We start from the raw sequence: 22,786 nt of genomic DNA on the forward strand, positions 1-22,786 counted from the left end.
ATTTAAAATATATGCCAAAAACCATTGTGATTAATCCAAAAATACAACTAAAACCGCAAAACATTAGATATAGCTAAGAGCTCTGCAAGTATACTCCGACCCTGCCCTAAAAATCCAAATCATTTCAATTAACTGCTCCAGATTGAGATTCCTAAACCAATCGAAGCTTAGCGATTCATCAAGCCGCCATTCTAAACGAGATTTAACCAGCTATTACAATTATTTAATACTGATGGTGGTACAAAAAAGTAATGCCATTGGCAAATAATCACAGTTAATTTTACTTTGTCTATCATTAAAATTTTGCAAGCTTGATTTTTTTTCGTTTTTGATTGTTCTGATTGTTACTTTTTAGAGCTGGTCTCGAGATTGCTGCTTTCGGGTCAATTGATGGGGAGACTGAGAAGAAGGCTGAAGATTCTGATTACTGTGACTAGAAGTTTGATAACGGTTACGGGGATGTTGCAGTTGACAACGGGAGCGTGTTGAAAGCCTGGGTAAAAGCTGTCGTTGTTGATGGCGCAACAGTTGCTGCTGCAGTGCCTCAAAGAATCTACCATGTTGTTGAGTCATTTCCTGGACTTGCAAACTAGACTCCTGCCCATGTCTATGTAGGTCGCAGGTCATGTTATTGCACATGGGAATATCTTCACGATGCTGGCTACGACTGCTCCTCCTGTTGCCCTCCACTTCGCCGGATGGCACAACTTCAAAAAAATGTTGACCATGATTGCCAATAATAACTCTGGCATATTCATGACTAAAATTTGTACAGAATATTAATTATTTATTAACTAGATTAAAAGTTCGCTGCATTTGCCATTACTTACTCACAAAGTTTGGAAATCGGGCCAGTGGAAACGAGAACTTCAATTTATGCTAGCAACCTCATTACCCTCCGCGGGATATTGCCCTAACAAAACTGAATATCTGCCGGGGAATTTAATGTTGAAAGTAATAGCAAGCTCACGAACTTTTATTTAAACATTTCGATATGTAAATAAACTTACAGGGTATTCTTGAGAGTCTTTATCTCATCTTGCATAGCGGCATTACGCTCGTCCTGATCGGCTCGCAACAATGAAACCCGTGAGTTTTGCTCCTTCAGTAACTGGATGACATGCTCCTGCCTTCTAAGTTCGGTCTGTTTGAATGTCAGAGTCCCGAAGAGATTGGCAAACTCCTCATTCTTCGAGGCCAGCTCATTGTTTACCTGCAACGAGATAATGGATAAGCATAAGCGGGGTTTGTCAAATGTCCTTTCGGCGGACCTGATTAATTTGCGTTTCTTTCGCGTTAATTTGATAGTACATTTGGTCTAGCTTAGCTCTGTTCTCCTGTTCGTTCTTCTGTAGACTTTTGATCAATTCGCTGCGAGCGGTCAGCATCTGCTTATCGAGATCCATCTGCTCCCTCATCTTGGCTATCTCCTGGCGCAACTGCTCCTCGGCCTTGAAATGTTTCTCCGATTTGGTGGCTGAGATCTTAAGAGCATCCTTTAACTCTCTGTTTTTTCAAAGAAAATAAACATTTCTTAAGAAATTTTTAAATAAAAAAGGCTATACCATCCAATACCTTATCTGCATTACAGCACTCTTATACTTTCCATTGATATCTTCGAAGTCAGCATGCTGCTTTAAGGCATTGGCCACCTGTTTGTTGAGAACATCTTTGTGCTGCTCAATATTCTGCAGTTGCAGCTTGAGATCGGCAATGATTAGGTCCTTTTCCTTTATGCCCTTGTCCATAACATCGGGACGCTTCTGCAGATTAACGATGAACTCGCGGGCCTCCTTCAATTCTCCATCCAAGTAAGTGACCTGTTTCACATGCTTATCGACGGAACTGCGAGCCTTCTCCAGACCAACATCTGCCTCTTCCAGTTGCTTCATCATTCGTTTGTTGCTATTTATGATATAAAAATATATATCTGCAGGTAACTGAGGTAACCTGATGAACTTACGCAGACTTAAGCTTCGTTACTTCGTTTCGCAATTCATCGATGGTACCATCCTCGTTTATCAGAGTGGCATTCTTTTCGGCCAGGCGAATGGTATGCTCATTGACCAGCTCTTCGCTGCGTTGAAGGTTCTTCCTCAGCTCACTGATGGTCTGATCCCGTTTTTCCAGCTCTGAAGATAGTTTTAGCTCGTACTCGGCCCTCAATCGATTCATCTGTTCCACGTGCTCTTTCTTGACTTCAAAGTATCGTCCTTCCACTTGCTGCTTCTGCAATCGCAGATCAGCCATCTCCCGATATAGGGTGTTATTGGCTGCCTCAATTCTACTGCCGCTGGGACCACACAACTGGTCAATCTCCTCGACAACGGAGTTCATCTTTTTGTTCTATAATAAATAGAAAGAGTTGAACTCACTATCCTGATCAAAATGGATGATAAAAAGCGTACCACTAAAGCTGATAACTTATTTCGAATCTCCTCTTGCTTGTCACGAAGCTCAAATTCATTCTTGGCCTTCTGAATAAACGGCAGGTATTCGTAGAACAGCATAAATCCCAAATCCACAATGTTACGGCAACGATTTTTCAGGTCATTAATACTCTCAAGGGCTAAGCAAAATAAATCTCAGAAATATATCCAAATAAAAAGAAATATAAATCTTAACTTACGAAAATTCTTGGGTAATCGGAGCATATCATCGGTATGGACCAAGACTTTGCATTCATCGTTTACAACCACAGCCACAAACTTATAGACAGTTTTCTTGTGATATTGGGGACCGACAGATCGCAGCTTATGCATAAACTCGGACTGCATGCACTCCAGTTTATTTTTTAATGCCTCGAAAGCCTTAATCTGGTTCTGTTCAAGAACCTGCTGGTGCGATCTCTCTGCCTTACGTGCACCTCCTAGCAAGGAGACATCCATGTAAAGATTTCTCAGAATACAAAAACAATAGGGATAACTTGCCTGATGTTTGTGCCAAAGGCTTACCAGCCACGGTTTTTATTCCTTTTATGGCAACATTTTGCTTCGACGAAACCTTATCTATTTCAGTTTTCGGATCCTGCTCGGATGCCTGTGGATTGGGCAACGAACACGAACTAGCACTGGGGGGTCTATTTAAAGAAGTAGAGCGCACGGGGGAAGTTTTACGAGTTGGAGATGCTAGAGATACTGCACTACGGTTTGTAGAAAGGCGGTATATCGGAATACGACTGGCTGCCATTCGGCTGCGGCTGCGGCAGCTAGCATCAATGATGGGCGGAGGGTCAAAGATTCCACCGGATTTAGTGGCGGGAGTCTGATGATTGATATATATAAGATGCTAATCAAGAAGCTAATGTTGTTCTAACTCACCCAATTAGAAGTGTTTTGGATGGGCTTTGCATTTTTTGCTTCTCCCCTTAGCCTTGAAGCTTTATTAACTAGCAGGGAGATCGTAAGATCAGGAGTCACTTATACTGATTAAATTTCTACACTTACCACGGTATGGAGTGGACATGTTGGTATCCTTTTATACTAGAACTTATCTAAGACAATGAACAAAAATATATATTTATAAAAAATTTCGTCAAAAACAATTCAAGCTGATCGAGGTCTGAAGTATATGGTACAAAAATGCTTACTGACTAAATGAACGTAACAGATTTTGAAGGCTTACTAAATTGTAAGGCATAGCCTACTATTTAGAGAATTTCAACCCGATTAACACACTTCCAATCTAGCCGGCGTTTTCCAGTGAACTTTGTTTAGAATAGACGTATAAAAACAAAAAGTATCATCAACAAATGCGAATCTTTGGATGAAACGGATGATAAGCTAAATGGGGGGAGAAAAGTAGAGCGTCGGATGCTCTCTCTCTCTGGGGTTCTCCATAGTCCATTCGTCGGTCCCGAATGATGCACATCGTCTGTCCAATAATCGACTCGGTGGAAATTTGCATTCAGTTTCGGTTCGTCCGCCTTCCGAGTAAGTTCTCAGTTTATAATTTCCCTCTGGAAATATATTCACACATTCTTTCACATAAGATCCATCAATACTAAGCAGTTTAAGTGCCCAAAAACTATATGAAATAACTTAAAACTACAGTAATTAGTACAAATAACTAGTTTAACTGCAGTAATCTAATGAGTTTGAAAGTGAAAATGGATTTTACAGTATAAGGGCAGTACTGAAGAGAAGCCCTTAAAGTGCGTTTTATGATTAAATCCATGGGAATGGTTTTTTGTCACCCTCTACGGGCTGCTATTTCGCTTTAGACAGTCGGCGCGTTTTTCAATTGAATTTAATCAGTGACGTAGACGGTCTATATAGTGTATACTAGTATATATACGCAATGCGATCCGATTTTCAAGGGGTAAACAACCAAGCCGCCTAGTTCAAGTTCCGCATGGCAATTGCGCTGATATATAGTTCGGATCTCAAAGGAAATGGAAAGTGTCTGCTGGAAAATATGCGAAACAAATGCACTTTTTATGACATCAAATAAAGCCAACTAATTGAAGGCTATTTCTACGAATTCAAGTTCAATTCAGAACGGACTGCCATTGACATTCGATTCAAATGCGGATAATTAAGGCAATTAAGTGCTTTGCATATGAGGACCAGAAATAGCCTGTCCCCAACCACGTGCCAGAATTAAACCAATCTAAAACTGTTTTCCGACTCAATTTGTTCATTGCAGCTTTGCAATGAAAGCCCTGAAATTTTTCATATGGGTGCTGGCTTTAGCGAGAGTTTTGCCCCGGATCGAGGGCTGCAATAGGGCTCCACTGGGAGCCACGGCAGCCAAGTCACCGGTGGATGATAACTATGTGCTATCCGTAAACGGAAATACCCAGAGTTATGTGCCCGGTCAAAGGTATAATGGTGAGTAAATCACTTTAAATTGATAGAAACGCCGAGATTCTGGTTTCCAACTCCATTCTAGTAAGCCTCAGTGCATATTCGGGCTTAACTTTTATAAGCTTTATGCTTGCCCTGGACTCGGAGACGGGAGATAGCGATGCCGATCCCAATGCCTTGGGCACTTGGGAGATTGCAGATCTGGCCGAGACCCGTTTTAGTCCACGTTGCGCAAATTTGGTGGAGAACACCAATACAAATGTAAAGAGCCGCGTTGATGTGGTCTGGGTGGCTCCATCCAGTCCAGGACAAGGATGCATCCTGCTGCGAGCTACAGTGATGCAACATCGCGATGTTTGGTTCATGGACGATGGCTTCCTAACCAAACGGATGTGCGAGGAGGAGGTGGATGATATTGACACCCAGCCCAGCATTGTGGATCCGTGCTGTGCCTGTGACGAGGCCAAATATGAGGTGAGTTTTGGTGAGTTTTGAAATGGGCATAGATCTGAACTTTACTTTTCCAGCTTACCTTCGAGGGCAAGTGGTCACGTCATACTCATCCAAAGGATTTCCCAGCAAATAGCTGGCGCACCAGATTCAGCGATATAATTGGAGCATCCCACACCTTAGACTATAGATTCTGGCAATATGGGGAGTTGGCCAGTGAGGGTCTGCGTGAGGTGGCGGAGCATGGTTCCACACGAACCTTAGAGAGTGAGCTGAAGGATCAGAGCGAGCACATACGTACTATCATCAAGGCCAGAGGAATCGCCTATCCGAATGTAACGGGCAAGACATTCGCCGTCTTCCGTGTGGACTCCAATCACCATCTGATCTCCTTGGTCTCAATGGTGGATCCCTCGCCAGATTGGATCGTTGGGGTTTCCGGTCTGGAGCTTTGCCTGCCCAACTGTTCTTGGGTGGAGAACAAGGTGCACAATCTGTATCCCTGGGATGCAGGCACGGACAGTGGTCCATCTTATATGGTAAATCGATTTTATAAATTAATATACTCGATAGTTACTTTTTAATTTTTTTTAGTCTGCTGACCAGCCACAGGTGCCACCCGATGTAGTGCGTCGCATCAAGTCAAATTTCCCCAACGATCCACGTTCGCCCTTCTACGATCCCACTGGCGCTCAGATGAAACCTTTGGCCACCTTGCACATCAATCGACGACGTCTCTACGAGAAGAACTGCGAGTCCTCTGATTGTAAGTATCTTAGCTCATACTTAAAATAGTGCATTGATCATACTGCATTAATCCTGTAGCGGAACAGCTGCCAGCGGAATGTGCCACACACTCTTGGTCCAGATGGGATGAGTGTACAACCAAGTGCGGACCCGGCAAACAGTACAGAATCCGTGAGTTCAAGAATCCAGCACTGGCTTCGGTAAGAAATGGGGCATGGAAAAGGTAGAATTCCAACAAGGATACTCTCCTCTTTATCACCCTTCAGCGTCATCGTTGCAACAATGCTCTGCGTGAGGAGAAGAACTGTGTGGGACACAAGTGCGCAGGATTTAACGAGGAGACAGCCGAAGGTGTTGAGCCAGAAGCGGGACCCCCTCCTGGTAGCAGTGATGATCCGCAATGTGGACTGTCTGACTGGTCCGAGTGGTCCTCCTGCACAGTGACCTGTGGCACCGGAGAGATGACGCGTTCCCGTCACTATCTAAACAAGAAAGCCAAGAAGAAGTGTCAGAAGGCAAGTAAGGCACGTTTACATGAGACCAAGATCTGCGAGGCAATGGAATGTGGTGGGGACATCGAGAATGGTGATGGTGCTGGTGAGCCGGAGGAGGAGCAGGGTGGTGGCGGTGAGGGTGGATCCGCCGAGAAACGTTCGATTTTCCGGAACTTTGAAAGTTACAGTCAACATCGGGAGGACTACATACCACCGGTATGTGGGGTTACACCATGGTCGGATTTCTCGCCCTGCATGGGACCTTGCGGTGGTCATGGCAAACGACAACGCATCCGCAAGGTTTGGAATAACAATGAGGTGTATGGAGTAACTGATCCCAATTATGATGGCCAGGATCCCTGTCGGCACATTAAGCTTCACGAGGAGGTGAACTGCACGAATCCAAGTTGCGACACCATTGTTCCAGGTTTCTGCTACGATCAGCTGACCGATAGTCCATGTCGGGATAGCGATGTGGCCAACTTCTGGTACTACGACCATGTGAGTGACCAGTGTGCCATCTATTGGTCTGATCGCTGCGATGAAAATCGGAATAAGTTCAAGTCAAAGGAGGAGTGCGAAGAGACTTGTCGCCTGCCGCGCCACAAACAAGAACTCCAGCACGATGGCACTCCAGCTATTGATTGTATGGTCTCCGACTGGGTATCCCACAGTTGCAATGCCTCCTGCGGCGATGGCTTCCAATTGCGTACACGTCGCGTGGTAAGAACTCCCAAATATGGAGGAAAACCATGTCCCAAGCACTTGGTGCGTTTGGATCGGTGCTACCAACGGTGTGATGACATGTACTCAATCAGTAGTCGGGGATTTGGAGAGCGTAGACATGTGGTTAAGGCTCCACAACCGGAGCTCCGTGATGAATGCCGCTACTCAGAGTGGTCCGCCTGGACACCCTGTACGGCCAGCTGTGGCGATAATGCCGTTCGCCAACGAACACGAACTCTACTGAATACCGATCTGAGCTTCAAGTGCAAGGATCGTGTCCGGATGGAGAAGTGTGTGATGATGCCGTGCCTTCTGACTAGCAACGATGATCCAGAGCGGTGGTAGATTATCTTACCAGCTAAAAGAGTTAGTTGCATTACTAATTATGTAATCATTATTGAGGGTATCATTAAATATGTACGAAACATTCCAGATTATATGGCCTTAGACTTTTCTTGGTTTTCATGAACTATACATAAAAATAGAACTAAACTTGCGTTGTAATTTCAACTCACATCAGTTTGTCCTTGACCCAGTTCTGTTGAAGAACTGGGAACAGTTTCCAAATGAGTTTCGTTGGGAGGTTTCAAGTTCAAAGAACCCGGGGCTCAGAGCATTAATTGAAGAGCGTGCCAAGAAGCAAACCATTCCTAATTGACGGCAAGTCAATCAAGATGGAACAAGCTGTCAACGCGACGGCGCCGTTTAAGGGGATAATTGATAAATTGAAAAGCTCATTGATTAATGGAGATGGCGACTCATCGAATTCGGTCAGTCGTTGTTGAGCTACGGACCTATACGGATCGGTTAGATTGAGAAGAAATGTTCCGTCTTTTCTTGCTCCTTATTATGGTGGCTTCTGAGGTGAAAGGAGCCTGCAATCGAGTTCCCCAAGGAGCCACCGGCGAACGATCTGCTGTCGATGATAATTTTAAAATCCTGATCGATGGCAACCCAGCCACTTATGTACCAGAACATCAGTATAATGGTGAGGGATTCAGAGATTCCAAAAGATGTAACCCTGTAATATATATCCTTCAGTTTCGTTATCCTGTCCAATAAGCTTAAAGTTTGTGAGCTTTACTTTGGTTGTGGAGGCGGAAGATCAGTCGGCCGCCTTAAATGGTCAGGATATGACCGGTCACTTTGAACTACTGGGCACGACGGACACCCGCTTTAGTACCGGCTGTGAGAACATGGTGGAGAGTACCAATACAAATGCCAAGATCCACATTGAAGTATCCTGGATAGCGCCAAGTCATCCGGACAGCGGTTGCGTGCTGATTAAGGCTGGCGTTGTCCAACATCGTGATGTATGGTTCCTGGATGATGGTTTTTTGACCAAGCGAATTTGTCCCGAGGAGATTGACGAACTAAATATTTTGACGCCACCTTTGGAGACTTGCTGCGCCTGTGATGAAGCCAAATATGAGGTGAGAAGATCTTAAAAAATCTTAGATGATAGAATTCATTTCTCGCCAAGATCGTTTTGGAGCGCAAGTGGGCCAAGAACACGCATGCGAAAGACTTTCCAGCCGAGGCTTGGCGAACTCGTTTGGGTGAGGTGATTGGTGCTTCCCACAGCCATAGCTATCGGTATTGGGCCTATGGTGGAAGAGCTAGCCAGGGGATGAAGGAGATGGCCGAGCATGGAGCAACCCGCACCCTAGAGAATGAGATCAGGCAAAATACTCAAGTCAGTAAACTCATTTCTTAAATCGAACTACATTTCATCACGATTTTTGCATCAGAATGGAGATGTCCGGACTATAATCAAAGCACCTGGCATTGCCCATCGATTGAATGCCTTTGGAAGAACGCTGGCCAATGCTCGAGTGGATCCTGTACATCATCAGATCTCACTGGCAGCCAAGATAGATCCTTCGCCCGATTGGATACTGGGAGTTGCCGGACTGGAGCTTTGTCTGAGCAATTGCACTTGGCTGGAGCGAAAAGTGTTGAATCTCTATCCTTGGGACATTGGCACCGATTCGGGTCCTTCCTACATGGTAGGTAATATAGCTATTAATTTGGATTTTATATATTCCCATTGAAGTCGTCAGATCAGCCACAGGTGCCACCTGATGTGGTGCGCCGTATAACGTCATCGTATCCCAGCGACTATCGTTCTCCATTTTACGATGATACCGGCGCCTCAATGAAACCTTTGGCCACACTCTATGTTACCCGGAAGAAGCTGTACATCCGGGAGTGCGAGGAAGGTGGCTAACTACTTATAATGTAGGCAGTGAATTTACTTATCTTTGAAAATAGTTCCCCAGGAAGGACCTCTAGAGTGCGCTGTACATCCATGGAACGAATGGACGAACTGCAGCACACGATGTGGCCAGGGTTACTCCCAACGTCAGCGTAGCTATAAGAATCCCAGTCTGGCGGCAAACTTTAACTGTGAACGAAGCTTGGAGGAGATTCGCCAATGCCAGGGAACTCAATGTGGAGCAGCGGAGGAGGAATTAGAAGGCGAAGATCCTGGCTTGGGCATGGAGAATCCACCAGGTGCTGGATCTATGGCCGAATGTCAGCTAAGTAACTGGGGCGAATGGTCACCATGCTCGCAGACATGCGGCAGAGGATCTTCAACTCGGACGCGAGACTACTACAATGCGCAGGCTAGACAACGTTGTTTGTCCGTGATGCGGCTACCGCTGGAAGAGACTCGACAGTGCATGGGATCGGATTGTGGTGGGACCATTCCGGATAATGGTGAACTCGATGCTTTTCCGGAACCAGATTCGTTTGGATCAGATCAGGATGGCTATAATAGTAAAACCACATCATGGAGAGACAGACAGGAGAGTAACAACCAGGGTTCAAGAAACCAAGCGTGGAATAGAGCGGGTCCTAGTTCCGGAAATGATAGGCCATCTTACAATCCAAGAGACAATACGCAGGAGTCACCGATTTCACCCTTTGGTCAGATAGAAAATCACCAACGTCCCGTTTTCAATCCATCTGACAACTTGGATAGGTACAACAAGGGCTTTCCTCCTGCAAATAGCTACAGCAATGATAAACTTGTTGGCAATAGACCTGGCTATAGTGACTTCAATCAGGGCTATGGCAATAGGGATACCAACAATGATTATAGGACATCGAACTTTAGACCTGGATTCACCACACGCTCTCCCTATGGAAGTCGGTATCCCAGTCAGCAACAGGATGTGGAGAACATATCTAACGATAATAATGGCAATGGATATAATGTAGTTCAAGACTATTGCTTCGAGAAACCCTATGCATCCACACGACCCTGTGTGGCCAATCCGGTGGTGGTAAGCAATTACTGGTTCTACGACCATGAGGATCACGAGTGCAAGATCTTCACTACGGATAACTGTGATGAGAATAGGAACCGCTTCCGTACCCTGATGGCCTGTGAGGGCACCTGTCTCCAGCCACAAATGAACATGGAGCGAACCGAAAACGATGCTATGGATCTTTATGGCGGTGGATTCTATAACCAAACCCAAACAGGCGGTAGATACAATGATATGCAAGTTGGTAGACCCTATGATCGGATTGGAGGTAGATCCTATGATCAAATGGGAGGAAGGAACTATGGTCAAACTGGAGGCAGATCGTTTGATCAAGCGGGTGGTAGATCTTATGAACAAACAGAAGATAGATCCTATGACTTAGCAAGGGGCAGGTCCAACTTACCAACGACAGGTGGATCCTATGAGCCAGCAGATGGAGGAGCTTATGGTTCTCAGTACGTCGAAGCTGCCGGTGATATTGGAGATCCCATGTCTCAGACAAAAAGCAGATACGATACTTCAAGACGTGGACGTTACGGTGGTTAAAGGAATATAAGCTATGTTAAAAATATGTAATGTTAAAATTAAAATTAAATTTTAAAAATCACTTCTTGAGATATAGTTAAGAAAGTTTTAAATGACTTCCAAAGAGAACTTTTTGACATGGATTCTCCCTTACAAGTTTTTAAGAGTTTAAATTGCTTTTTTCCGGCTTTCCGGCATCGTCGGCTGATAAGGAACCCGACACACTCTATTTGTATCAGTGGGTCAGAAAAATAAGACGCTCCGAGCTTATCAGAGGGTTTACTCAGCTTTCAAGTCTCTCTCCGCGGCTTTTGGCAAGCCATTTCTTCGAAATCTCAGCTCAGTTTGCCACAGTCACTCGCGTCGAATGGTTCTATACGAAAAACATGTGGCGGTCAAGTGCTGCTCCTCTCATGGAGCTTCTTTTACTGGCGTCTCTGTTGATCGGCAGTGTTAACTGCCTGATCTGCACGCGCCGCCCAGCAAATACGGGCTCGCCCAAATCTCCGGTAGATGAGAACTTTGTGATAAGCGTGTCGGGCAATCCGGAAACGTACATTCTCGGCCAGGAATACAACGGTGAGAACAAGTTCATTGGCCTTCCACTTGAACTTCGTGGGAGATTGCTACGAGCATTGCCTGGACGTTACAATCAATTGGATTATTTCAAGGCCTCACGACTAGATTTCGCAATGTTTATTGTTTAGTAAACAAATTGAAGGCTTATCTGGAACCTATGCAAAATTCTTTGAAATTCAATGTCGACGATAAGGAGCCGGCTTTGGATGTTTTGTTGTTCTGGAAATCAATCTGCTTCTCTTTTTAGTTTCTCTTAATGCCTTCAATGGTCATCGCTACATAAGCTTTATCATGGCCCTGGAAAATGAGAATGGTGACTTTAGCTACAAAGACGACTTGGGTCGCTTTGAGCTAAGCGATTTGATCGAGACCCGCTTCAGTCCCAACTGCATTAACATGGTGGAGAATACCAATACTAACCCTAAGACGCACATGCATCTGACCTGGGTAGCTCCCAGTGAACCCGGCAGCGGTTGCATCTTGATTCGTGCCACGGTTCAGCAGCATCGCGAGGTTTGGCACATGGATGATGGTGGCCTAACGCGACGCATCTGCGAAGAGGTCACTGATGATGTGGAAAGCCAGCCAACGAGCCCTGCCGTAGAGGTTCCCTGTTGCGCCTGCGATGAGGCGCGATATGAGGTGAGCGAGTTTGAGATGCTCGAAAATTCCTTTAACTGTCTGGATATTCGTACTTCTAGCTTATATTTGAAGGCGTCTGGTCCAGGAATCTGCACCCTAGGTACTTCCCCGCTCGAGGATGGGAGACTCGTTTCTGTGAGCTAGTAGGTGCCGCCCACAGCTCAGATTATCGTTTCTGGGAATCCGGAGCATTGGCTAGTTTGGCTATGAAACAATATGCCGAACACTGCAGCTCTCGGCTATTAGAGCGCGAGTTTAGCCTAAATTTTAGGGTGAATCTATATTCTGTTATACTGGAAAGTTATCTAAGTTATCTCATATACTTCACAGGATCAAAAAATTCGAACCATTATTAAAGCACGCGGACCATCTTATCCCAACATGAACAGCAAGACTATGGCCTCGGTGCGGGTAGATCCAATACATCACATGCTATCCTTTGCCTCCAAGATAGAACCCTCTCCGGATTGGATTGTGGGCGTGACTGGACTGGAGCTGTGCCTACGCAATTGTACGTGGATGGAGGAGAAGGTTATCAATCTCTATCCTTGGGATATGGGAACCGATGCGGGTCCTACCTATACAGTAAGTGGATAAAAGTATTTCTTAATAGTATATTGATTCTTCCTGTTAGTCAGCCGACCAACCGCAGGTTCCGCCCGATGTTATACGACGAATACGCTCAGATTTTCCCAATGATCCACGTTCACCATTCTACGATGAATCAGCAGCTCCCATGAAACCCTTGGCCATACTAACAGTGAAGCGCCAGAGAATTTATGAGAGAAGATGTGCGGATGAGGATTGTAAGTGAGTTTTAAAAAGGAAAAACTTAATTAATGTTCTCTTATTCCCAGCCAACAACGATCCGGATGTGCCTCGAGAATGCCTCACCCATCCTTGGTCCAGCTGGAGCGACTGCTCCTCCAAATGTGGCGTTGGCATGCAATATAGACGACGGGTTTACAAGCAACCGGAGCTCGGCAAAGTCTATAACTGCAATGTATCGCAATATGCGGAACGTGAGTGCCAGGGTGAGATGTGTGGTCAAAACACTTTGATGCGGGAACCAGAAGAATTTGACGATCTGGAGCTGGAAAACAGGAGAAATAGCTATCAACCAAACCAACAGCGACGCGCCGAGTGCCAATTGAGTTCCTGGGGGCGATGGAGCTCTTGCAGCGTCACATGTGGCGATGGTTACGAAATGCGCCAGCGGCAGTATCTTAATCCTCAGGCAGAAACGGAATGCCAGAGTGTTCATTACATGGATTTACAGGAAACTCGAAAATGCTCCGGCGGAGAATGTCTTGGTAATTTACCAGGATCCTACAATAATATGGATAGTCCATATGGTGAGTCTTCACCTGGACGCCCTGGATATAATGCATATGGGTCACACCTTGAACCGGAGGCTGAGACTTTTGGAGACTATGATGATCCACGAAACGGACCTATTTCGAGTTTCGAGGTGGGAAATCTCAAAGGCGACACAGGGAACTGGGCCATGAAAAGGAGACCTGAACTTCAGTCTAACTTGAGTAGAGATCCTCCGTCTATTAGGCTGTCAAACTATGGACGAACGTACCAGCAACCAGACAGGACAGACCCACCAATTTGGCCTGGACAAACACGTTCCAGTTATCCGCGTTTGGATGATGTAGAAAGATCTCCCTGGCAACGCGAAAGGCCCATCGACAAATACAACTCGAATCTACAGGATACACAAGAATATTCATTAAGAGAGCCATGGCAAGGGGCAAATAACTATGGACCAGGTAGAGATGTAGACTCAACACTATCCAACAAATGCTTTCAAATGGTGCAGACGGCTCAGCCACGTTGCCAGGATCAAACGATTACGGGCCAGTTTTGGTTCTATAATTTCTGTGCTGACGAGTGCATGCTGTTTGCCACGGATCCGTGCGATCGGAATATAAACAAATTCAGACGCTTGGAGGAGTGCGAAAGGTGCCGACAGCCGGAAATGGCTGCACTGCAGCAGATGCACACCAACTCGGCGGAATGCCAGAATTTTCGAAACATTTGGCAGGCAGAGAAGCGTCCATCCAACAGGAGGCGTAAATACAACAATTATAGGCAACGAAATTAATTTTTCATTCTAAATCATTTGCAGATTTAACTGCCAGTATCTTAAGCCTTAGTCACGCCCTATTTGTCTATCATATACACGATTATGTACACACATTGCACATACATATATTTAAATAAAACAATGCTCTTATCTAAATATTTTTAGAAATTATTCCAAGTTGAGTCACTAAAAAAAATACCATTTTGCAAATTATTTAAGTATATATATTATATATTTTTTCTTAAGAATCCTTTTATTAAAGCTCCTTTTTATCCTAGACACACAAAAATAATTTTCTCGTTCCCTTCCTAGTCGAACATCTTTTAGGACCTGATAGAAACATATTTTGTTTTATCTAGGCGGATGTAGGTTAAGATAATTATTCCATAGTCCTGCATGGTGACGGGACAAAACTGCGAGAACCAAGAAAAAAATTTAAAACAATTAAATTTTAATATTTATTATAATATATATAATATAATAGTCAACGGACTTTAATGAAGCCTACCTGGTCTTTTACCCTTTTTTTGGACTGGGAAAGGAAAGATGTTGAGAACTCCATACAATCTTACTTCTTTGTATTACTTGTTCTCTTTTAGATCGGATATTTTCCAACTCCTGGCAGTTGCACTTTTCGCATATAGGGTATTTATAGCGTACAACACCGTATTTGTCACTGCATTCAATGAAGCCTTGGTACGTTGTAGAGCATCTGCATTGCAGTTTGGGATAAGCCGAAACGGCAACAATCAAGGCAAAAAGGATTAACTGAAGGATACAAAAAATTAATTTTGAATATATTGCTTACGAGACAAGTAACTCACCAGTAATTTCATGTTGACTTGCGTCTTGGAACTGACTTAGACTGACTTAGTACTCGCTCATTTAGTCATCATTTTATTTTTTCAGACATTGATATACCCACAAAAAAAACACAGAAAAAAATGTCTTGGTAAATCGACAATAAAATGATTAAATTCTTAAAAAGTAACTACAATCAGCAGTAAACTACCTAAATAATAACTTCTTAATTAAAAAATTACACAAATATTTTTCATTTAAGTTAAAAAACAATAACATTGTCAAATGTAAAAATATCAATAGTACTCTTTTAGATGAAGTTTTTTAAATTTAAACTTAATTAATCAATTCAGTAAATAACAATGAAAATATTATACTGGTTGATTTTTGTCTAAGTGTAATTTATAAAACTGTACTAAAAAACAAGAAGAAACCCTATAGTCGAATGTCGCGACTATAGGATACCCGTTATACTGTTTTACACAATTTTAAAATATTTATTTTGTTAGCGAAAATTCACAGAGTGCCACCTATTGCCAGAGAAAGCATGTTGAGTAACCAACAATGACGTCACTGTAACGCCTTATTACCAAGATTTCTTCATAAATAGCGAAATAATTTTTCGATATAAAAAATCTTTGGCAAATTGATAGATATTGAAAAATATGTTATTCAAGGTCAAACGAAGACTTACCCTATAATATTACGTCACAGTTCCCCACGGCTTGTGGGCGTTAGAGTGGGCGTGGCAGGATACTTTAATAAACTTGCGCTGCGTAGGGACCTTAAGAATCTGCCTGATTAATCTCAACTCTCAGACGGACATGGCTTATTCAACTTCGCTATTGATACTAATCAAGAAAATAGGGTCGGAAACGCTTTCTTCTACCTGTTACATACTTTTCAACGAATCTAATATACCCTTTTACTCTACGAGTAACGGGTATAACTATGAGTCATATATTGTAAACCGTTTTACATATTATTATAATGAATTTTTAATTTTTTAATCATCAGTTTACATTATTTATTGCAACATTTTCTTTAAATTTCCTTACTTAAGAATATTTTATTAAAGTTAATTTTTATCCTAGACTTGCATTTTCATTCTTTCCCTTTTAAATCGACCCTTTCTTTACGTTTTGGTAGAAAAATATTGGGTCTCATCTAGACGAATGTAGGTTAGGATATTGGTATTCCATGAGGTTAATATGATTCCCATAGTCCTTAGTGGTTTTTGGTGACGGGCTAAAACTTTGAGAACCAAAAAAAAAAGATTAAAACAATTAAGTTTTAATATTATAATATAATATTTAATATAATAGTCAACGTACTTTAATAAAGTCTACCTGGTCTTTTACCCTTTTTTTGGACTGGGAAAGGGGACTGAAGTTGGAACCCACCACACCAAATTATATCTTTGTATTATTTGTTCTCTTTTAAATCGGATATTTTCCAACTCCTGGCAGTTGCACTTTTCGCATATAGGGTATTTATAGCGTACAACACCGTATTTGTCACTGCATTCAATGAAGCCTTGGTACGTTGTAGAACATCTGCATTGCAGTTTGGGATAAGCCGAAACGGCAACAATCAAGGCAAAAAGGATTAACTGAAGGATACAAAAAATTAATTTTGAATATATTGCTTACGAGACAAGTAACTCACCAGTAATTTCATGTTGACTTGCGTCTTGGAACTGACTTAGACTGACTTAGTACTCGCTCATTTAGTCATCATTTTATTTTTTCAGGCAATTGATACACCCTCAAAAAATGGAAGCTCACAGAAAAAAATGTCTTGGTAAAATCGGCAATAAATTGATTATATATACATATTACCTATTACACTACCTAAATATTACAAAAATACACTATTGAATAATCGAAACTTCTTAATTAAAAAAATTACAAAAATATTTGTAATTTAAGTTAAATAACAATAACGTTGTCAAATAACAAAACATATGAAGTACTCTGGAAGGTAAAGTCTTTTTATCTGTCTAGTTTTTCAATTGAATAAATAACAATGAAAATTTTATACTGGTTTGATTTTTGTCTTAGTGTAATTTATAAAAATGTACTTAAAAATACTATGAGTCATATATTGTAACTCTTTTATGATTATTTTAAGTACTTTAAATAGAAAATTTAGTATTTTTACAAATACAATTAAAATCAAACATAAATGAGTGCTAAAAACTCACATATAAGTGAAAATAAGAGTATTAAAGAATGTTAATTTGATTTTAAACATATTTTATTGATAAGTAATAAGTAAATCGTCAAAATAATTATGTGAAATTAATAAATTTACTTATTTAATTCTTTTAAATCTTTTAATCTGCTCTAAAAGTAAAAAACTAATATTTATTTTCGAAACGTTGAAACCACATACCGCCAAATTTTCAAAATTCGATAGTGGTATAATAGGTTGGGATTATCGATAGCATTACAATTTTTATCAGCTGATGTTAACATGGCACAACAGCTGGGTAAATTAGTGCAAATAAGATGGGCTCAAAAAACAAAAATCTCCAGACCTAAGTCTTAAAAAAAACTTAATTAAAACGAAAAAAAATTAAAATTTGAATTAAAGTGTAATTTTTCAAACATCGTGTCTTTTACTTTTTTAGCTTCCGCTTTTTCACATTACTTGGCAACTCTTTGATAAAAAAAATTGCACAAGCAAAAGAAAATCGCAATATACAAAAGCAAAAGTTAATATACGTATGTCCATATATAAAAAACAAACATGCAATGCCTGAGATGTTTAATAAAATATGCTGGAGCAGCAGTAGTACAGCGGCAGCCACTTCGCCCCTTGTCAATCCAATGGAATTTGGCCCAGAACCAAAAGCCGGTGGTTGGAAACCCAGGAGTACCCAAAAACAAAGATACCAGGAGTTCCAAGACGGGCGCCCAGAAGATCACCCTTATTCAGCAGAATGAGTCTCATAGCATCACCACTTTAGAGGAGGCTCAGAAATTGGCAAAGAGGCGGGAGCTGCACCTGTTGCGCTTGGAGCAAACAGATACCGGAAGACCCATGTTTAAGTGCGTATCTTATCCTCAGAAGTAAGACATTATTACTAAGTTTCTATATATTGCAGGCTAGTGACTAATGCAGAAATTCTATCGGATGAAGCGGATCAATCGAAGTTCACTAGCGAAAAGACCAAGGACAAAAAGTCGGAGAAGTCCCTAACTATAGGTACACGTATCACGGATCATGACCTCTCCTCGAGGCTCAAGAACATTGTTAAATGGCTAGCCAAGCGCCACGAAGTGCGCATCCTCATCCAAGGAAGTCCCAGTGGATCTGATGAGAGCAGTACAGAACGAATAGTAAAAGCGATCGAACAGACTATCAAGGAGCCGCAATTAATTGGCAGAATAGTCCAAAAACGCAGCAAGAGCACCTTCATCAAGTTCAGCATAATCCCTGTAGCGGCGCAACCTGTCGTCACAGCTAATCCAAACACAGCCCAGTCTTGACAACTAACGCCTTTGCTTCGGATGCGCCATGATTATAGCACGGCAAAGGGAAACCCACAGAATTGCGTGCTTAAAATTTCATCCCGCCACTTTTCTGAGAGGGTAAGAAAGGAACGTAAAAAATCAGTCGAAATCAATACCACTTCCATTGTCACCACTGGAGTACTGTTTCTTTTATTTTCTCTAAAATATTATTACTGGCACCAGCATTTTATGAAACTCTGGAACAAACATAAAGAAACACCAAATAATGAGCTAAGAATAAAGAAGGAGGATCCACCATAGTCATAGCCAGCATGAACAAAATCCCGATTATTGCTCATAATAACTGTTTTACTGTTTATAATTTTCGTAAAAATTACACCATCTTCTCAAATAAAATACCATAATAATGCAATTTTTCTATTAAGTTTTCTTTTCTTTTAGTTTGGGTTCATGTTTATTTTGTTTATTGACTTTCTGAACTGACTTGTATAGATGTCATTGGTTTATTTCGTAATTAAAGATAAATTTACCTTTAGTTTGTTTTTGTATTTGTATTTATGTATATATATTAAGCACACGTAGACCATAAATTATTACACTTTTTCCTTTCTATAATTAATATCTATGTTGAATTTATTTTAAAAAGCAGATCCTAAGACTCAACTAAAAATTGATATTAATTACAAGAGCAAATAAAGCTTTCTATGGTGTCAATTAGGGGAATTCTAGACTAAGTTAACAGCTTGAAGCATGGGAGTGTGGAAAGAAATTTGTTTATTTATAAGTTTATTGGTTATCAGAAGCAAAAGCATACGAATATAGCAGTGAATTTGGTTTTGAAACATACAAGATGTAAACATGTAAAAATATTAAAATAAAATAATAAATAAATAAAGCAATGCATTAAAAATACGGCACAAGGAACATTTTGTGTCACAGATTAAAAAAAGTAAATACAATAACTGTTCCATAATTTAGTCTTCAACTAAAATTCAAACACTTTGTGCTTACAATGTTTTTTGGAGTTGTATAAACTTCTAAATTAGGAAAGAGCAATTAAATATCAATGCTAAAAGCCGATAACAAAACAGTTAAAAGGAACTCACGCTATATCGTTACAACTGATAAGCCTCTTTTTTGGGGTGGCTCGCCTCGACACAAAGTCGAAAGACATGGAGAACCGATAAGCAGACATATGGTAAGGGGAATTCATTATACATTGATATTTTCACAAAAGACTTTTGGAATGGAATATGCAATAAATAAATTAACTACAATAAATGCCAAAGCGTGGGAGCTACGGTTTCGCTTGTGTCTGGTTTAGAGTCCACATACGGACCTACACCCGCTGAATCTCAAAGAGCTTTACCTCGGTATCGTACCAGATAGCTGGTTCCACGTTTCGCAGGTAGATGACTCCCCATATGTAGGTTCTAAACCAGGCCGTTGTCCCTGCATTGGCCTGATACTTTCGAATGAGTATGGGATGCGGTACAGGCAGCAGTCCCACCAATGTTCCATGTTGCAGAAACTTAAGAATCTCCGACTCGTCGGTCAGTCCCTTGTCTATGCAGATCTTCTCCACCTGGGGCACAAGGACCTGAAGCAGTCGCATGATAGTCTGCAGTGGTAGCTTTGAGCGCCAGGAGACGATCCACTCGGGCGTTGGTGCCCATCGATCCCCTTCGCCTGGGACCATTCGAATGCTGCCTCTATGCGCCACCGACAAACGGGAAAGCTCTGTGGGCGAGACGGATTTCTGATCACCAGTTGGGGTCGATGCAGCTGACCTGTCATAGGGTACAATCTCCGTGGAATCATCCGACTGCGGTTTGTCATTTGGATGTGCCGGCTCACGCTCGGTCATCTGGCTGATGCCCGGGGTGTCCAGCAGGGAAGTTTTAAGTGTACCCGGCTCGGCTGGCTGGGCCGTTAAAACTTCCGGCTGCAACTCCCCTGCCTGAGATCGCTCATGAGACTCCGTCTCCGATTCGAGATCCTCTTCCGCCTTGGGCTCTTCATTTATCGTGTCTTCTTCGTCCTCATCTTCATCATCTTCGTTGTACTCTTCCGGAACATGGGCCGAGGGCAGCTCCTGGGAAACAGTTGTTGTTCTCCTTTGTGGTACTCGCGGCAAATTGAACTTTCCACCTGTTTTGCGGCCACTCAGGCACTTTGCTATACCAGCCATATCGGTCGGGAGATTCGCCATGGCATGGAACACATGGCGTTTTCGTATAATGGTGTAGACTAGATTCGAGTTTCCATCGAACTGATACTGTATTATGTTGTTGAAGATCTCCAAGAGGAAAAACACCAAATGATGATTACTGGGAGCCGATAACAGAAACCATGGTGTACTGAAGGCTTCCAGAAGATGCAACAGCTTCACACTGGCCACCATAGACAGGGTTTTTAGATATGGCGAAACATTAACCAAAATGGTAAGCAGACAATCAAAAAGCGGCTGTAGTCTCTGATGTCCAGTGGCAATTATTTTGTGAAACACCGTGATTAGTAAATCTGCATGGGTTCCAGTAAACACTGGTATATCCATCGGCACGGTGGCGGAGTAAGCTTTGTTTAGGCGAACTCCAAAGTTCCGCTCGCCTATACATAAAAATGAATATACTTAATTTTATTTTATAACACAAATAAAATATGACTCACCCGATAGCAGCAAAAGTATAAATACTCCAATATGCATAAGCCCCACTCGAGATTGGTCCGCTCGGGAGTAGTTTAGATGATATAGTATTGGAATTAGAATATCCAGAACATCAGAGCTCTTCAGGACGAAGTACAGAAACTTTTTGTTATAGTCGCATATTTTCCAAAACAAAATGAGCAGCTCCTGGTGACAATGCAGACGCTTCGTGGAGTTCGGCAAGTAGTTCTGGACCAGGGGGTTATTCAACAGCCGAGTGATGCCCTTGAGTACAAAGTGAAAGTCCTCATCCCGGTGTACTCGTGATAGGTAGTTAATGAACAAATTGTCGCCTGAGTTTCCCTCGTCGTAGGATACTTGTCCGGGCTGGGTGAGTTGTTGCTGCACTACCATATCGTGATCTAAGGTAACAATAAGCAGTTGAAGGCACGCTTCTACCAAGGGCTCCGTAGTGTCCGCAAATAGCAGGTGATTGTAGGGCACACCGAAGCCCACGGGATCGTAAGAGCACACAGTGTTCAGGAACGAGGTGAACAATGGAAGGGCATGACGATTGTCGGCGGAGGTAAAGTAGGATATCCACTTGTTGGGCTCCTCTGACTGCTGCGGTGATCTGTACATGGGCTCTGAGAAACAGGTGAGCAATAGTTTCAACAGCTCCGTGCGCCTGCGCTCCATGTGGGCGTTATGGGGCGGCGATTGGGCAAAGCCAACCCCAGCCTCCCAAATGTACTCGCAACTATCGATGTTCGCCAGCTCCTCAGCCTTTTCTGGACCCGTTTTACGCGTGGCCGTGACAGTGAAGTCCGGACAAAAAAGTAGATCACAGGTGGCATTAATCAGTGATTGGGCCAGCGGCATAGTCTTTTCCTGCGATGGCAAGCTGCTCCAAAAGAAGTCACGCCACTTGTCGTCCTCAAAAATGTAGGGCAGGCACCGGACGAGCAGGCGGACGCAGTTCATGACGCACTGCTGTTCCGCCTGCGTGCGACAGCTACTGTCCACCGCCTGTGCCAGCTTTTCCACTGCCTTGTAGCACAAAGTAGCCAGGTTTGCTGGATTCTCGTTCCGGATCTGGCGTATCTCGCTAGAGGTTACTAGCGCAAACACATCCTCCAGGGTAGTTTGGTGGCCCTGCCAGAACTGCTCCCAGAACTGATCGTCGTTGGGGTCGATCTTTTGATTCTTCTGTGTCAGCTGAACAATCGCTTTGCGAAAGTTTAACTTAGAATCCGTGTTTCCCATATTGTAAGGGTTATGGCCTGCTTTGGTGTCGCTGAGTCCCTTAAATCCACCTGCCCCGTGCTCAATCGCCTCAGTGCAAGTGTCCGCAGTAGTCTGAAACAAGAGCACTTGGCACTAAGTATGCTTTCGTTTAGAATATTGGAAAATTAGAAATTCGCCTACGCACTACCAACCAATCGCCAGTCCTAGTGTTACCAGATGGTAAAATGACTTTTCCCAAAATCTCTAAATCAACCATCGGTATTC

General features: G+C 42.6%; 6 protein-coding genes and 1 long non-coding RNA gene across 10 annotated transcripts; 4 read left to right on the top strand and 3 right to left on the bottom strand.

Annotated features, from left to right (window-relative positions):
- Nucleotides 1-201: 201 nt before the first annotated feature.
- On the bottom strand, nucleotides 202-3,560 carry LOC108106367 (DNA repair protein RAD50). Of its 4 annotated transcripts, none has more exons than XM_017213350.2 (11): nucleotides 3,447-3,560; nucleotides 3,321-3,388; nucleotides 2,931-3,264; nucleotides 2,630-2,869; nucleotides 2,409-2,569; nucleotides 1,964-2,346; nucleotides 1,576-1,905; nucleotides 1,272-1,506; nucleotides 1,011-1,213; nucleotides 835-930; nucleotides 644-760 (listed from the first exon to the last, which is right to left on the bottom strand). In XM_017213350.2, the coding sequence occupies exons 1-10, from the start codon at nucleotides 3,463-3,465 to the stop codon at nucleotides 870-872; spliced, it is 2,034 nt and encodes a 677-aa protein (XP_017068839.1). In that variant the 5' UTR covers nucleotides 3,466-3,560; the 3' UTR covers nucleotides 644-760; nucleotides 835-869. The 4 variants fall into 4 exon arrangements, with proteins under 4 accessions (XP_017068837.1, XP_017068839.1, XP_017068838.1 ...); XM_017213349.1 differs by having other exon boundaries at nucleotides 831-930; XM_017213348.1 differs by lacking the exon at nucleotides 835-930 and having other exon boundaries at nucleotides 202-760.
- A 305-nt stretch (nucleotides 3,561-3,865) lies between these two features.
- LOC108106364 (spondin-1) lies at nucleotides 3,866-7,662 on the top strand. The gene is made up of 7 exons (XM_017213344.1): nucleotides 3,866-3,932; nucleotides 4,648-4,832; nucleotides 4,894-5,282; nucleotides 5,336-5,797; nucleotides 5,853-6,024; nucleotides 6,084-6,205; nucleotides 6,272-7,662. Exons 2-7 carry the CDS (start codon nucleotides 4,655-4,657, stop codon nucleotides 7,568-7,570), a joined length of 2,622 nt encoding a protein of 873 aa, XP_017068833.1. The 5' UTR covers nucleotides 3,866-3,932; nucleotides 4,648-4,654; the 3' UTR covers nucleotides 7,571-7,662.
- A 363-nt stretch (nucleotides 7,663-8,025) lies between these two features.
- LOC108106363 (spondin-1) lies at nucleotides 8,026-11,049 on the top strand. Its single transcript, XM_017213343.1, has 6 exons — nucleotides 8,026-8,213; nucleotides 8,267-8,658; nucleotides 8,709-8,921; nucleotides 8,977-9,234; nucleotides 9,282-9,447; nucleotides 9,500-11,049. The coding sequence occupies exons 1-6, from the start codon at nucleotides 8,048-8,050 to the stop codon at nucleotides 11,047-11,049; spliced, it is 2,745 nt and encodes a 914-aa protein (XP_017068832.1). The 5' UTR covers nucleotides 8,026-8,047.
- A 342-nt stretch (nucleotides 11,050-11,391) lies between these two features.
- Nucleotides 11,392-14,519, top strand: LOC108106366 (spondin-1). Its single transcript, XM_017213347.2, has 6 exons — nucleotides 11,392-11,607; nucleotides 11,855-12,249; nucleotides 12,309-12,521; nucleotides 12,580-12,834; nucleotides 12,884-13,055; nucleotides 13,107-14,519. The coding sequence occupies exons 1-6, from the start codon at nucleotides 11,415-11,417 to the stop codon at nucleotides 14,360-14,362; spliced, it is 2,484 nt and encodes an 827-aa protein (XP_017068836.1). The 5' UTR covers nucleotides 11,392-11,414; the 3' UTR covers nucleotides 14,363-14,519.
- An 11-nt stretch (nucleotides 14,520-14,530) lies between these two features.
- On the bottom strand, nucleotides 14,531-15,192 carry LOC108106377. Its single transcript, XR_001772394.2, has 3 exons — nucleotides 15,169-15,192; nucleotides 14,853-15,112; nucleotides 14,531-14,757 (listed from the first exon to the last, which is right to left on the bottom strand). It is a non-coding gene; the product is annotated as an uncharacterized LOC108106377 (long non-coding RNA).
- A 2,449-nt stretch (nucleotides 15,193-17,641) lies between these two features.
- LOC108106374 (translation initiation factor IF-3, mitochondrial) lies at nucleotides 17,642-19,039 on the top strand. The gene is made up of 2 exons (XM_017213365.2): nucleotides 17,642-18,201; nucleotides 18,258-19,039. Exons 1-2 carry the CDS (start codon nucleotides 17,900-17,902, stop codon nucleotides 18,640-18,642), a joined length of 687 nt encoding a protein of 228 aa, XP_017068854.1. The 5' UTR covers nucleotides 17,642-17,899; the 3' UTR covers nucleotides 18,643-19,039.
- A 357-nt stretch (nucleotides 19,040-19,396) lies between these two features.
- Nucleotides 19,397-22,743, bottom strand: LOC108106365 (protein HID1). Its single transcript, XM_017213346.2, has 3 exons — nucleotides 22,707-22,743; nucleotides 21,298-22,633; nucleotides 19,397-21,237 (listed from the first exon to the last, which is right to left on the bottom strand). Exons 2-3 carry the CDS (start codon nucleotides 22,538-22,540, stop codon nucleotides 19,967-19,969), a joined length of 2,514 nt encoding a protein of 837 aa, XP_017068835.1. The 5' UTR covers nucleotides 22,541-22,633; nucleotides 22,707-22,743; the 3' UTR covers nucleotides 19,397-19,966.
- Between the last annotated feature and the right edge of the window lie 43 nt (nucleotides 22,744-22,786).

This window comes from Drosophila eugracilis, unplaced genomic scaffold (genome assembly GCF_018153835.1).
Source record: "Drosophila eugracilis isolate 14026-0451.02 unplaced genomic scaffold, ASM1815383v1 contig_81, whole genome shotgun sequence".
Classification (NCBI taxonomy): domain Eukaryota; kingdom Metazoa; phylum Arthropoda; class Insecta; order Diptera; family Drosophilidae; genus Drosophila; species Drosophila eugracilis.